This window comes from Lonchura striata, chromosome 7, assembly GCF_046129695.1.
Source record: "Lonchura striata isolate bLonStr1 chromosome 7, bLonStr1.mat, whole genome shotgun sequence".
Taxonomy (NCBI): domain Eukaryota; kingdom Metazoa; phylum Chordata; class Aves; order Passeriformes; family Estrildidae; genus Lonchura; species Lonchura striata.
Window position 1 is genome coordinate 34,528,246 of NC_134609.1, and position 14,651 is coordinate 34,542,896.

The 14,651-nt window shown below is 57.9% G+C and overlaps 2 protein-coding genes across 2 annotated transcripts in view; one reads left to right on the plus strand and one right to left on the minus strand.

Moving 5' to 3' along the window:
- The window catches only part of CDH23 (cadherin related 23), a 185,805-nt gene extending 180,988 nt beyond the window's left edge, over nt 1-4,817 (plus strand). Inside the window, exons 58-69 of the mRNA XM_077784783.1 lie at nt 149-412; nt 537-698; nt 815-1,071; nt 1,330-1,427; nt 1,514-1,634; nt 1,804-1,883; nt 2,189-2,229; nt 2,508-2,568; nt 2,947-3,076; nt 3,158-3,280; nt 3,456-3,569; nt 4,491-4,817. Of these exons, the coding sequence (XP_077640909.1) occupies nt 149-412; nt 537-698; nt 815-1,071; nt 1,330-1,427; nt 1,514-1,634; nt 1,804-1,883; nt 2,189-2,229; nt 2,508-2,568; nt 2,947-3,076; nt 3,158-3,280; nt 3,456-3,569; nt 4,491-4,817 (1,778 nt within the window). The remainder of the gene's footprint in view (nt 1-148; nt 413-536; nt 699-814; nt 1,072-1,329; nt 1,428-1,513; nt 1,635-1,803; nt 1,884-2,188; nt 2,230-2,507; nt 2,569-2,946; nt 3,077-3,157; nt 3,281-3,455; nt 3,570-4,490) is intronic.
- Nucleotides 4,818-6,489: 1,672 nt separating this feature from the next.
- LOC110469904 (prosaposin-like) lies at nt 6,490-13,280 on the minus strand. Its single transcript, XM_031505131.2, has 15 exons — nt 13,220-13,280; nt 10,079-10,200; nt 9,745-9,819; nt 9,539-9,664; nt 9,151-9,345; nt 8,521-8,664; nt 8,226-8,282; nt 7,993-8,001; nt 7,801-7,908; nt 7,515-7,601; nt 7,233-7,416; nt 6,993-7,162; nt 6,835-6,915; nt 6,610-6,717; nt 6,490-6,525 (listed from the first exon to the last, which is right to left on the minus strand). The coding sequence occupies exons 1-15, from the start codon at nt 13,278-13,280 to the stop codon at nt 6,490-6,492; spliced, it is 1,563 nt and encodes a 520-aa protein (XP_031360991.2).
- Nucleotides 13,281-14,651: the final 1,371 nt, after the last annotated feature.

Sequence of the window (14,651 nt, forward strand, 5' to 3'; positions counted from 1 at the left end):
AGATGGCAGCTCTGTGTCCCCCACACACCCCTCACCCAGGATTTCTGTCCTCTTCTTGCTGCCTCTCTGCCCCGCTCAGCAGGCAAGGTGGCATTTTGGAAGTGCCAAGCCCAAAGAGGACTAACTGGGAATGCCTTTCTGCACTCAGCTGGGAACCAGGAGAGCAACTTCCAGCTGAGCCGAGAAGGGAAGCTGAAGGTCTTGCGAGACCTGGACCGGGAGAAGGAGCCATACCACTCCATCATTGTCAAAGCATCCAGCCAGAGGAACTGGGCTCCTCCCCGGGGCCAGCGGGCAGCAAGAACCCAGTTCTGGGACCTCAGCGAGGACCTGACCCTGCAGGAGGTGCGGATCTTCCTGGATGACATCAATGACCAGTCCCCCCAGTTCACCAAGTCGGAGTACACGGCGGGTAAGAGGTGCCAGGGGCTGGGGGGGCACCAGGAGCCAGAGATGCTTCCAGGAAAATCCAGCACGATGATGGGGCAGTGAGAGCCAGCCTGGCCCCAGGTCCCTTTCCCATCTCTCCCTCAAAGGGGTTGCCACCGATGCCAAGGTGGGGTCGGAGCTGATCAGAGTGCTCGCAGTGGACGCCGACGTGGGAAATAACAGCCTGGTCCTGTACAACATCCTGGGCATCCGCTATATCAAGCAGCACTCCAATGACTCCGAGGAGGTGGCCAACATCTTCAGCATCGGTGGGTGCCCAGCCTGCTGCAGGAGCATGGGGCCTTGGGCAGAGACATCCCTGTGGCCAAAGACGTCCCCAGCGCTGGGGTCACTGATCTCGGGCTTGTCACCATCCATTCCACAGGAACCCTTGATGGCATCCTGCGAACCTTTGACCTCTTCACGGCCTATAACCCCGGCTACTTTGTGGTTGACATTATGGCCTCTGACCTGGTGGGCCACAACGACACGGCCATTGTGGGGATTTACATCCTGCGGGATGACCAGCGGGTCAAAATCATCATCAATGAGATCCCTGACAAGGTCAGGCAGTTTGAGGAGGAGTTCATCAGCCTGCTCTCCAACATCACGGGCGCCATCGTCAACACAGATGATGTGCAGGTAACCATCTACCTTGGAGGTTACTCTGAGGGGTGGATAACCTTCCACATGCTGTTTGGGAGGTGTCCTTCAAGGGACTCTTGCCTGAATAACCATAGACACCCCTGGGCTCTGAAGGTGACGGATTCACCGCAGGTAGGGGTGTACTGAAGGGGTCCACACTGATGCTTGAGGGTCTCCTGCCACGCGAGCACACCTCAAGGCATGCTCAGGAGGAGACTCCTCTCCCACCCTGCAGACCTTGCCGTCTCTCCCCAGTTCCACGTAGACAAGAAAGGCCGGGTGAACTTTGCCCAGACAGAGCTGCTGATCCATGTGGTGAACAGGGAGACCAACCGCATCCTGGACGTGGAGCGGTACGTCCCCTGGCCCCCCCACCCAGCCTGGCTCCTTGGGGACCCTGATTAATGTCAAGGTGCCCAAGCAACCCTTCTCTTCCCAGGGTTATTCAGATGATAGACGAGAACAAGGAGCAGCTGAGGAATCTCTTCAGGAACTACAACGTGCTGGACGTGCAGCCTGCCATTACTGCCCGTGCACCGGACGACCTCTCGGCTCTGCAGGTAGGGGTCCAGCTGGGACTGGAGGAGCTGCTCGCAGAGGGGGTGGTGTGATTCCCATGGTCCTGGTCAGTGCCTGGAGAGTAGATGACCCGTATAACTTGGGGCATGTGGCCACCAGCAGGTGCTGGCTGCATGCCAGGGGTTTCCCCCACGCCTCTGTCTCTCCTAGATGGCAATCATCGTGCTGGCCGTCCTGCTCTTCCTGGCTGCCATGCTCTTCATCCTCATGAACTGGTACTACCGGACAGTGTGAGTAACTCCTGGGCTCTGCCCAGCCCCTGCAATGTCCCCTTAGACCAGGGAGACCTTGTGTGGCTTCTCTTGGCCCTGGAAATGCCAGCAAGCAAAGGAGGGCATCAGCTTCCCAACTCCTCTTCCTCCAAAATGCATGGTTTTAATAGTGATGGTATTAGTACATCTCCCATCAAAGCTCCCCAGCCTTATTTAATATTTAATGCACACCCTGTATGAAGTGTTATTGCAAAGCTGTGCGTCCTTCTCCTTTCCAGCATCTTCCTTATTTTCTTCCCCAATTGGTTGTGTTTCTTTCACAGGCACAAAAGGAAATTGAAAGCCATCGTGGCTGGCTCCACTGGTGAGCAGTGTTTGGGGTGTCCCAGCTGCATGGGAGAGCATGGAGGCGGGTCACAGGGAGACATGGGCTGTATATCAGAAGTGATCCTGCCCAGCAAGGTCTGATGGTGGGAGGCTGTTCTCAGCATCAAGCTCTGTGTTACCTGCCACACCCCACCGTGTTTCTCACTGCCTTTCTGGTTCCTCTTTATCCCTCCCTGATAAAGAAGTGTCACCCCATGGTTTGCTGCTAAGCCCACGCACGTGCTGCCCTGTAACTCTCAACCCTGCCTTTTGCAGGGAACAGAGGCTTCATGGACATCATGGACATGCCAAACACCAACAAGTACTCTTTTGATGGGTGAGTGCCACCTCCTGGGGCTGGAGGCTACTCCCAAGAGAGGGAAGCCTGTGTTTTGGAGCCAGGAGGTGGAGACATGATGTCTCTGCTCTGCTCTGCATGGAGCATTACTGATCCTGGGGCACATGCTCGCTCTGAGAGCTTTCTAAGCTAAAAAATATCATTAATTCTCCTGTGACTCCATCTCTGCCAATCCTGGCCAGGTTTGGGCTAAGCAGAGATAATGGGCAGGGTTTGACACATCTTGATCCAGAGCATTCGGATTCATACCTGCACAGGGCAGGAGGAGGCAGCGCAACCTCAGCACCGTGGCTGTGGACGGGGTTAGGGATAACGCCGCTCCTTCCCTGCCCTGAAGGCTGTTCCTCCCCCGGGCAGGGCCAACCCGGTGTGGCTGGACCCCTTCTGCAGGAACATGGAGCTGGCGGCGCAGGCGGAGCACGAGGACGACCTGCCGGAGAACCTGAGCGAGATCACCGACCTCTGGAACAGCCCTGCCCGCACCCACGTGAGACACGGGTGGGACCCCGTGTCCTGTCCCCGCTCCGGCCGCCCCCAGCAGCTCCTGAGCCGCTCCCTCCTCCTGCAGGGCACCTTCGGGAGAGAGCCCTCGGCTGCCAAGCCCGAGGATGACCGTTACCTGCGGGCAGCCATCCAGGAGTACGACAACATTGCCAAGCTGGGGCAGATCATGCGGGAGGGACCCATCAAGGTGAGTGCTGCGGGCAGGCGTCCTGCACCGAGGAGGTTTCTCTCTCACAGCCGCACCTTCCAGGTTCACAGCGCCGGAGGGTGATGTCGCTCCAAAAACCGCTGGGATGAGGCCGGTCTCCCTCTGATCGAACCATCTCCCCTGGATAACCCACAGTCTCTCCCCCTCCACCCAGGGCACTCTCCTGAAGGTGGTCCTGGATGATTACATGCGTCTGAAAAAGCTCTTTGCCCAGCGGATGGTGCATAAGGCCACCGCCAGTCAGGGGGACCGCTCCTCGGTCTCGGAGGTAGAGGGTGTGCATGGGTGTGGGGAGATGCTTGCCGTGCCCTCTGGGATGCAGTGTGGTCTTCCTGGCCCCACAGGCTGTGGTCACTCGCTGTGGCCATGCTCCCTGTCACCCAGTGGTGTTCACACTCTCTGCTTGGTCAAAACAAGCCAGATATTGGTTTTCCACTGGTTCCCACTGCTGTTTTTAAACTGGTTTTCCAGACTGCTGGTTCCCCACAGTGACTCCCTGTGTTTCCTGTGATCAGCACACAGCTGATCTCCCTTGGAGAGGATATCCCTCTTTGCAGATTGGGCTCTCTCCATCAACTCCCATTTCTGCCAAGGCTAGCCAAAGCTTTGGGGGATCATCTTCCCTTCCTTCTGCTTCTCTGGTTTTTGCCTCAAAAAGAAAGGTTTTTGAGGCAAAACTGTTGGCATGCAGAGTGTTGGTGCAGAAGGGCTGGTCTGGGGAGAAGAAACTCCTCTTGTGGCCTTCTACCCTTCATGAGGGTGCAAAACGAGGGGCAAAGAGAGCAGAGAAGAGCAGCGGGAGGAGAGATGCCTGTCAGCCCTTCTGCCCTCCATCTATCCATGCCCTTATTCCCCTTCAGCCCCATCCAGCCTTCCTTCATCTTTCCCTGTCTGCCTCCCGCCCCTCCACCCTCATACAAATTCTAACCCAAATTCCAACCCGGGTCCAAATTCCTCCTTGGCCACTCTGAGGACAGCTGCAGGACACACCACCCACCTGGCAGCCAGTGCCTAAGCCGGGGCACCCGCCAGGGGTGATCCACCTGGTGATCCTCATCACCATGCTCTGAAGGTGCTTCAGAAGAGGAGGACCCTTCCCTCTGGCTGGACTCCGGCATTGCAGGAGTCAGGGAAGCCAGGAGCTGCTGCGGCCACGGTGGTGATTCCCTCCTCCGTGGCTCTCTTGCAGCTGATCCAGAAGGAGCTGGAGGACGAGGAGGAGGAGCGCAGCCCCAGCCAGGGCAGCCTGCGCTTCCGACACAAGCAGCCCGTGGAGCTGAAGGGTCCCGACGGCATCCACGTGGTGCACGGCAGCACGGGCACGCTGCTCGCCTCCGACCTCAACAGCCTGCCCGAGGATGACCAGAAGGTGCTGGGTCGCTCGCTGGAGACTCTGACCGCCGACTGCGGGGGCTACAGCGACCACAACGCCCGCACCGAGTCGGCCAAGTCCACCCCCCTGCACAAGATGCGGGAGGTGATCATGGAGAGCCCTCTGGAGATCACCGAGTTATGACGAGCGGTGCTGCCGCTGCTGCTGCTCCTCCAGGCCAGCCCGGGCCGGCAGGGATGCAGCGCAGAGCCGGGGGCCGTGGCGGGGGCAGGGGCAGCCCGAGACCGGTGCTTGGCCCCTCTTCCCCTGCAGGAGTCCAGGCTGCCCGGTGCAGATCACTCCGGCAGCCTTGGAGAGCTTGGCCCCGGCAGAGGGCTCTCAGGACCGGAATGCTTTTACTCGCCTGTCATTTATCCATGAAACCATTAAATTTTTTTTATTTTTCTTATTAAAAAAATAAAAAAAAAGGTTTTTTTTCTAAAAAAAAAAAAAAAAGGGGGGAAAAGAAAAGCTGAATGAACCTGATGAGTCCAGACTGGACGGGGGGGGAAGGTGCAGTGAGGATGCGGATGATGTGCTGCCACAGTATCCCCAGGCACAGGCTGGGGACAAGCAGCTGTCACACCTCGATCACGAGCATGGGGAGGGCCAGGGAAGCGTGGGGAGAGACCGAATCCTTTTGGCATTAACGTCACCTTTCCACTAAGGAAAGACCCAAAAAATTAAAAAGAAAAAACCCAACCCAAAGACATTCCTCCATTTTGCTGGCTTTACCAAAACTTGTTGCAATGTCAAAAAAGAGAGAGACTAACTGGGGCTTCTGGATGTCGAGTGCTCGTGCGTGTCTTTTGTTGCCCTTTTCTTTCCCCTTCTCTCTTGCATTTGGGTTTGTTTGTCCGGGGATTTGTTTCCAGTCGTGACCTTGTGGAGAGTTTCGGGCACGGTCTGTTACGGGACTCAGAAATACAGTGTCTATGGTTTTGGGTAACCTGTCTGTCGTCCTTCCTGCCCGGATCCATCAGGCCCAAACCCCCTTTGGAAGAGAAGACCCTCTTTTAAGTCACCCCTCGATCCATCATCTTCACGAGATGCCACCCTGGGTGTTGCTGCACCTTGGATTTTGGAGGAAGCATTAAATGTTCTCCGGGTTTACCCACACTCCCATTGCAGCCCTCAGCACAAGGAGAAAGGACACAACCAGCCAGGCTCATGGGAAGAGTTTATTTGTGATGGGATGCTCCCATGCACGCCCAGGATCAGGCACTGCAGGCATCCCCCCAGTATGGCGGGGAGGGATGAGCCAACACCTCACTGCCCATGGCTCACCACCGCAGCTGGGTCACCACAGGACCCCAGCAGGGATGGGTGTGTGAAAGGAAATCCTGGCACCCAAACTCATTCATTTTATGTTCAGGTGAAGCTGCCGCCAGCCAGCAGTGGCAGGCCTGTGTCTGGGCAGCAGAACCCAGCCCAGCCCACGGGGACAGATCCACGTTGCAGGATCTGGGCCGTACGAGTGGTTCAAGGTGGGATGGAGAAGTACAGAAGGGATCGGGGATGGAGACAGAGGTGGGAATAGAGGTTGGGGATTTTGCAGTCACCCTGAGAGACGTCAAGGCTGAATCCCTAGTCCTGAAAATATTAACGAGTCCCTTAACCTGATTTGGAAGTCCAAGCCCCAGGAGTGGAAGAGGAAGCGGCCAAGGCCGCTGGGGTTCCCCGCAGCCCCGCCAGCGCGACGAGGCCGGTTGGCTCCTGCCATTGCTGTCTGTGAGTGCAGGCACGTCCCAAGGGAAGGCAGCCGGGATCCCAAACCAAACGGCAGAGCAAGTCCAGCCAGCTGGGGAGACGGCTCCTAGTTCCACACGTGGCGCCGGCAGTGTGCGACAGCCTGCGGGAGGGACGGGGACGGCGCTGGGGCGCAGGGACCGGCAGCACCCTGCTGGCCCCGGGGAGGGGACACGGCCGCACTTACATTGCACTCGGCCGCCGTGGCCATGTTCTTGCACCAGTACTGCGGGCCCCAGACACAGGGGGCCAAGCCCAGCAGATCCTCCTTGCCTGAGTCACAGGCCCTGATTTTCTGCATTGCAAGGGAAAAGGGTGGGAGGGAGAGGAAGAAAACCTCCATGAGGAACCTCTGATCGCCCCGGAGGATGCCCATCCTGGCCCGGGCCGCCCCGGGGATGAGGACACTTACAGTGCAGACAAAGGTGGGGTCCATCATCTGCACGAAGAGCCGCACGGCCGCCGGCTCGTACTGCAACACCAGCGCCTGGCACTGGGAGGGAGAGAGGGGTGAGCCCAGTGGGGACATCAGGGGTGGTTTTCTCGGGCTGGGTGTCCCCCTCAGCTCACCTTGCTGGTGAGCGGCATGGGCAGCATGGCACAGCCCTTCTCCAGCACCTCGCCCAGCTCCTCCAGCGTCTCGTTCTTCAGCAGCTCGTTGTCGACGTAGGTGATGACGATCTGGCAGACGTTGCAGAAGGCGCCCGCACTCGCCGCCAGCTGCTGCAGGGATTCAGCCTCTGGAGGACACGGCCATCAGCACCCAGCGGAGGGGACACCCCACTCCCCGGGGCCGAGGTGCCAGCTCACCAGGCCGGGTGTCCCCGCTGCGGGGGCAGCAGTGCAGCATGGTGCAGACGGCCGCGGGGTCAGTGGCCTCCAGCAGCATGATCACCACGGCTTTGCCATAGGAGTTGACAAAGTCCTTGCACTGCCCGATGACGCCGTGGGGCAGCATGTAACACACCTTCTCGATGTCGTTCACCAGCTGCTCCTGCCAGCACAAGGCAGAACAGGGAAACCCCGGCTCCTTGCTGCCCCTTGGCCCTCTGTGCCAGCCCCCCAGCAGCAGACCACAGCAGTGGGGCTCACCTCTGTCACGTTGTTCTCCAGGAGGCTCTCGACTGTCTTCACGGTGAACTGGCACACGTCACACAGTGGAGTGCTTCCCACCCTGTCCTGTCGGGACAAGGAGGTCATATGCATGCCAAGCCCCCACAGAGCCACCTCATCCTGTTCCACCATCATCCCCCACGTAAGGCATTCCCCACCTCAGATAAACAGAGGTGCTTGAGGAAATAAAACACAAAATAAGGCTCCCCCTTTACAATGCTTGGATTTTCAGGAGCACAGCAGAACTGAGGGGGTCCCCACTTACCCCCAGCATGCTCAGGACCTGCATCACCCTCTCTGTGAGCAGCGTGTGGAGGGGCAGTGCCGAGTGGGAGGCACAGAGTCCCAGCTGGCCACACAGCTCCATTGGGTCCTGGGGAGAGAGACGTACCAAGTCAGGCGGGCTTTGGCGCCAGGGAAAGGAATTTCAGCACATCAGGGCATGCATCTCACTTACCTCAGCCTGCTACCGGTGGAGGGGCCAGAAAATGGCAAGAAAAAATGAAAACAAAGTGTAATTGCAGCAGTTGCAAGGCAGAGAGGAGGGGGAAACAAATTAATATTTTGTAGGAATATTAGGCAGTGAGTTTAACAAAAAAAAAGGGATCATTTGCCGATGAGGCACCTTGGCTGTGCTGCTCAGGCCCCCAGCTGTCACCCAGTGACCTCAGGGAGCCCTCAGCCTCTTACCAGATAATGCAGCAGCTGGGCAGCCGTGTCCGTGTACTCGGCCAGGGAGCGCTTGCACTGCGGGAGGGAGACACGGAGTCAGGGCCCGATCTGGCCACCCCACCCCAGGCAGGCATCTGCAGAGATGCTCCCATCCAGGAGGAGGCAGCCCATCCCTGGAAGTGTCCAAGGCCGGGTAGGACAGGGCTTGGAGCAGCTGGGATAGTGGAAGGGGTTCCTGCCCATGGTGGAGTGAGATTGTCCTTAAGGTCCCTTCCAGCCCAAACCCTTGTGTGATTCCCTGCTGGCCCCTCACCCGCTGTGCCAGGTCGGGTGTCAGGGTCTCGCAGACCCGCTTGGCGTGGCCCACCAGCACCCAGGTGAAAGCAGCGTTGGTCCCCAGCGCCTGCTGCACGGCCGTCGCCAGCTGCAGGCAGTCCCCACACACCTCTTCCATCTCCTGCAGGATAACAAGGCAGAGACACATTGGTACCCCATCAAATAAAACCAATCCCCCCACCCCTAACCTGCATTTGCAGGGCTGGGATTTAAACACTGGCTGCAATTTGGGGCAGCACTCCAACCAGCATCTCTCATTTCCCTCCTGCATCCTGAAATATCCCCCCAAATTGATCACACAGCCAGAAGTCATTTCAGCTCTGCAGAAATTTTAGGGGCTTTCTCTAATTATTGTTAAGTAGGTGACACTTTTAAGGGGATTCTCACCCCTGAGCAGCATTAGGACACTGGCACAGATTGTCCAGAGAAGCTGTGGCTGCACCATTCCTGGAAGTGTCCAAGGCCAGCTTGGATGAGGCTTGGAGCAACCCGGACACGTTCTCTGTCCGTGGCAGGGGTTTGGAATGAGATGTTCTGTAAGGTCCCTTCTGACCCAAACCATTCCATGGTTCCATGACCAGCACCATCCTTGCATGTGCCACGGTACCTGGGCCTCGCCGTGAGGCAGATCCTGGGGATGGAGCAGGAGGGGCACGTTGGCCATGAAGGGGGCGATGAGGTCATCAAAGTCCTGGGTGGGGCCTGTGGCAGCTGGTGGTGGCTGCTGATTCCTCAGTGTCCCCGTGGGTCTGTCTCGGCGCAGGCACAACTTGATGGTCCCACACACCACCTTTGGGTCCGACTGCGGGAGCAGAGGGGTGGGGTGGGGGCTCCTCCATCACACCAACTCCCCTGCCCCCACCCTAGGTCATTTCCCTCTCCATCTTGTCCTTCAGATGGTTTGTCCCAGGCTCCAGGAGCATTCTTTGCTCTACAAGCCCCCAAGACATCCCAAACTATGGAAAAACCCAAACCCGGGGCTCCCCCTGCATTACCAGCACTTGCTTGCCCAGCTGGACGAGGACGAGGATGCCGGTGTCCACCATCCTCTTGCACTTGACAGACCAGTCCTGGAAGGGCAGGTACTGGCATCTCTTATCCAAGAATAGCCGCAGCTTCTCCTGGATGACAGAGTTCAGGGCCTCAGTGGGGTTGGTGGGGAGGAACACCAGCCCCACTCCCCCGTCCCACTGAGACCCACCTCGGTGCGGTTGTCCTGCAGGATCTTGCCCACCAGGGAGACTGCCACCTGGCACAGGTGACAGGGGATCCCCTTCTGCTGAGAGAGAGGGGACACGTCGGGATGCTGTCATGGCACCCAGACCCTCCCCAGATCCCAATCCTCCACCCCAAAAACATCCCACGTGAACGCCCTGTGGCACCCATTGACTTTTGCCATTTGCTCCGCAGACCGCTGCTGCCAGATGCGGGGTGCTGGGGTGGGCAGGCCGGGATCCTGCCGCCATCTCCGTGTTCTGGGCCAGATGGGCACCCCTCCCGCAGCCCCCCGCATTCCCTGCTCCCAGCACGGTTACCCCCAGCGCCCGGTCCCACTGGAGCCGGCAGAGCTCCAGTGCCCCGCACTTGGCCGCGGTCGCCACGTCGCGGCACCAGTCCTCCGGCCGCTCGCCGCACTCGTGGAGGGGGCTGGCCCCGGCTGTGGGAGGGAAGAGGAGACTGTCAGCCCTCAAGGTACCCCAAGGCATCAAACCAGCCTCCCTGTGTGCACCGCAGTGAGCTAGGAGTGATGCTCCTCGCCCTCCTGCTGCGATTCCACCTCAATCCCAAAGTCGTGGAGGGGGTGTTTAAATTATATATGATTTTTTAAGGTCGGTTTGGTCAGGCTGCCAGCTTTTCCAATGGGATGTCATAGGGTCATAAGCAAAGGGAATTTGGGGCTCATCCTCAGCCTCCCAGCACCCTCTGACACGCTGCTTATAAGGCAGCTGCTTGTAAAAGCAGCAGTAAATCTTGCAAAATGGGCAAACCCGGGGCTCCAGATAATCACGCCACGGCTCTCGGCAACGATTGAGCAACCCCACTTTTGGTGGGGTTCTTTTGGTTTTATTTCCTCCCCACGACAGCATTTTCTCCTGGCTGTAAATCCCCGGCACGGCAGCGGCGGCATGGCCCGCCCCGCAGCGCGGTGCCGTGGCGCAAGAGCAGCGCTTTAATTGTCACCTTGGTGTGTCAGGACTCATTTCTGATGGGGCGAGTGTCGCCACCGGGAACAGTGCCCACCCAGGATGCGGCTGGGGAGGAGGCGGCGAGAAGGCACAACCCAAGCCCTTCACCGCCTTGCTCGGGCCGGGAGCTGCTCCGGGAATTTGGGAGCAGCAGGCGGGCAAAGGGACAAACAGACCCTGCTGCAGACCTTTAAGCAAGAGGCGCTTCTAAGCAAAGCACAACCCTCCCCGCTCCAAGCGTTTACATCCAGCTTTTATCCCCCAGCCCTGTCTATGATTTTGCAGGGCAGGAATAAAGCCAAAAGCAGAAACTGCTCCTTCCACGCGGCCCTGCCCTTATCGGGTTTCTCCCCAAAAGCCGCTTTCCCCGCGTGCTGCATTTTGTCAACGCCTCCAGTTCATCCGTGAGACTTCAGCGTGAGGTACCCAGGGCCACCCTGGAAATTCCCGGGGGCTGAGGGTGTGGGGAGAGGGGTCCCAAGCCCCCCACACCACTCCCGCCTGCCCCGGGAGCGCTGCCGGGTGCCGGCTGGTGTTTCAGCCCCGATTTCCCCATCGGGCTGACAGCAGCACTGGGCAGGCGGCCCCGGGGCAGGGCGAGTCCCCCCGGCTTCCCACACACCTTCCCGGCTGCGCCGTGCCGCGCTCGCCGCACCAGCTCAGAGGGATATATTTATGTTTTCAACCCCGGCCCCAGCATCAGGGCAAACAGGAATGGCAAGTCAGCGGAGGCATTAAGGGGCAGCACCAAAAACAAGGAGGCGGGAGACAACAACCCCACGGCTTTTTTCTGAGCTGGTCCCGCAGCATCTCTCACGGAGCTGTGTTGGAGCCCGGACCCCATGGTGAGGTCGGGAGGATCTAAAAGACACGGGTGATTTGGCCCCGCGCTTTTCTGGCTCGTAGAGATCCTCAGCTCAGCCCTTACTCTTCACCCCGCTCAAGCTGAAAGTCAGGCAGCAAGTTCTGGGACAGAAAGTAATTAGGACTAATGTAACACCCAGCAGCTGAGGGCAGGGGGAGCTTCCCCAGGTGGAAACCACTGCCACGGGGCAAGCAACTGGGGCAACTGGTGTCCCGTCAGCTCTCCTACACGTCCCAAAGCCGTGCTGGAGCCACCTCATGCTGCCAGGCACACAGGCAGCAGGGTTATTAAATGATGCCATTTTTGGCAAAGGAGCAAAGCAGGGGTGCTCCGGTGCCACTCCGGTTCCAGGCCAGCCACAACTGCCCTATTCCAGTCTGCCAGGCCCGGGGGATGGGGTGGGCTTCGTTCAGGGGGTATCCAGCAGGGAGCTCCAGCTCTGGCAGGGCTGTGCTGGCATTCCACGGAGCCTCGGAGCGCCCCGGCCGAGCCGGCCGAGCCTGGCGAGCCGGTTGTGATGTAAACCCCGGGGGTGGCAGCGTGGGCCCCAGCGCCCCAATTCCCGGCCTGGCGCATGCCCCTGTTACAGCAAGAACCATAAATACACTTTTCCCAGCTCCCAAACCCCTCTCTCCAAAGCTCGCAGGGTGCCCGGGGCCGCAGCAGCCCCACGCCGTGCGGCCAAGCCCCTCCGGCTCAGGGGGCAGGCGGCACCGCCGGGCCGGACGTGCCGAGCACGGGTGAACTTTCCTGCTCTGCCTGTTGCTGGCTGGAACACCCAGACACGTCCTCCCCAGGCCGGGTCATGCATGTGCACCCACAACACCTGGGCACATCATAACATAGGAGCCCAGTGGGCCAAGCCTGGGATAACTGGGCTGCAAGGGGGCTCCTGACTCTAAAACATGGGGGGTTGTTTGCAACAGCAAGGCTTCTCTTATTCCAGGGGAAATTTCCCCAGGAAGCAGCGACCTGCCCTCAAGCAAGAAGCAGGGGTTGGAAGCAGGCCTTTCCCAGCTTGTTTCCTGGGGATGGGCAGGGGATGGATGACTAAGGAACAGCAGCAGAGATTCACCGGCAGGAGGATTCACTCGCAGATACACAAGTGCCAATGCTGAGAGGGCTCCTGAGGTGAGTAGAGAACATCACCCCATCACCCACAGCAGAGCCAACATCCTGCCTCCTGCATCTCCTATGAGGAAAAGGGCAGCTGCATGGTCACTCTGTGTGACAACCAAGTGGCTTCGCCCAGCTCACACATCGGCAGCCAGGCCCCAAAACCAAGGGCAGGAGAGAGAGAGCAGCTCCTCTTCCCCACTACAGACACTATCATGACTTCCCCTCCTTCCATGCCCCAGCACACCACCAGCTGTGCCTGAATCCCAGAGAAGGGACGGAACAAACAAAACCCTTTTACTCCGAGATCACCTTTAAAGGCAAAAGTTCCAACTCTCACCTCCAGGTGGGTAACACAGACAGCAGTGCCACCTTCCCCAGCTCTGCCCAACTCCAACACCAGAGGAAGCACCTTATGGAGCTTAGACACCAAAGCTGGGAATAGTTTTGGGTTTCAGCAGGGTTTTCTGAGCTATCCACATCCTACCTACCTCCAGGCCTGGCCTTACCTTGGTAGGAGCCCAGGCACACAGAAATGATCAGCACCAAGCCACTCCATTTGCTCTCCATGCCGTTCCTAAGAGTCCTCAGTGGCTGGTTGCTCTCCTGCGCTGCTCCCAGACTGAGGAATCTTGGATGGGCTGGGAGAAGCAGTGAGAATCCACACCTACGCAGGGCAATTACCACACCCCTCACTTTATGCCTTGATTAGAAAATCATCACCGGGAAGGGAGGGACCAGAGGCAGGCAGGCACTCCCAGGAGGGCAGAAGCAGCCCAGAACCTGCTGCTCAACGCTTGGCTGCACAGGGTGGGCACGGACAGGGAAAGGTGTCCTGGAGCCACGTGACAGCACCACATTCTCTGCCTTTGAATGACATTTTTATATTTTATTTGGAAGCCAGCAGGGAATGAGGACACACAGGAAGCCACATTAAGCACGAGTCAGCAGGGAAGGCTGGTATCAAGTCCCTCTGGCCTGCGCAAGGCAGCAATTGCAACACAACTGTTGCCTCACACCAGGCGTTGTGTTTGTCCAGGGAAGAGAGAGGCAGCAATCCCAGGCAAGCCTCTTCCACCTGCAACCCTGCTCAGCAGAACAAAGGCTTGATGGGACACGTAGCGTAATGGGAACCTGAATCCATTCAGTCCCAGATTCTCAGTGCCACCCTGGGATGTGCCTTCTCCTGGCCCTGCAGCCAAGGGGAACCTTAACAAGAACCTTTGCCGTGGAGAAAAATTAAACACAAACTTATCGGTTTACAGAAGTTTTTATTGTTCATTAAGGAAGCTTTTGTGCAAAAAAAACCAAAAAAAAAAAAAAAGAAAAAAAGAAAAAAAAAATCAAGACAATGTTCTTTAGAAAGCAACTGCACAGTGTCCCCCCAGCATGACTCAAGCAGGTCAGGTGCCACGGTCCACAGGAAGGGAGAAAACTAAAGGGACTCCCAGCAGCAGCACAGGACTTCCCCTGGTTCACCTTGCCCAGCATGAATCCTTCTAAAAACCCCAGGAAAATAAAACCTTCCTAACCTGCCAATGCAGCCCCACCTCCCCCCAAGAAAGATCCACACCATCCAGTTTAAAACACCAAGTGCCACCCTTATTCTGATGTGTCATACAACTCGTCCCTTCAGGGCAGCGCTGCCGGGGACAAAGCCCATCTCCTATCTGCTCCATCTGCCCCAGCTGGGATACACCACCAGAACCACTACACAAGTCTGCCAGGACAGAAAGCTGCAGGCATTTTATGTCTTTAGGGGAAATTTTCCATTTTTTTTTTTTTCCTCTTAACACCATGAGAGCTTCAGCAGTCAGGAAACAGAGGAGTACAACCTCTGTTGCCATTTGTCAGCATTGCCCAGGCTTTTAGTATGCACACAAATCAACTAAAAACCTGAAGTCCAGTGGTTTTCCAATTAAAAATACTCTACTTCCTGCT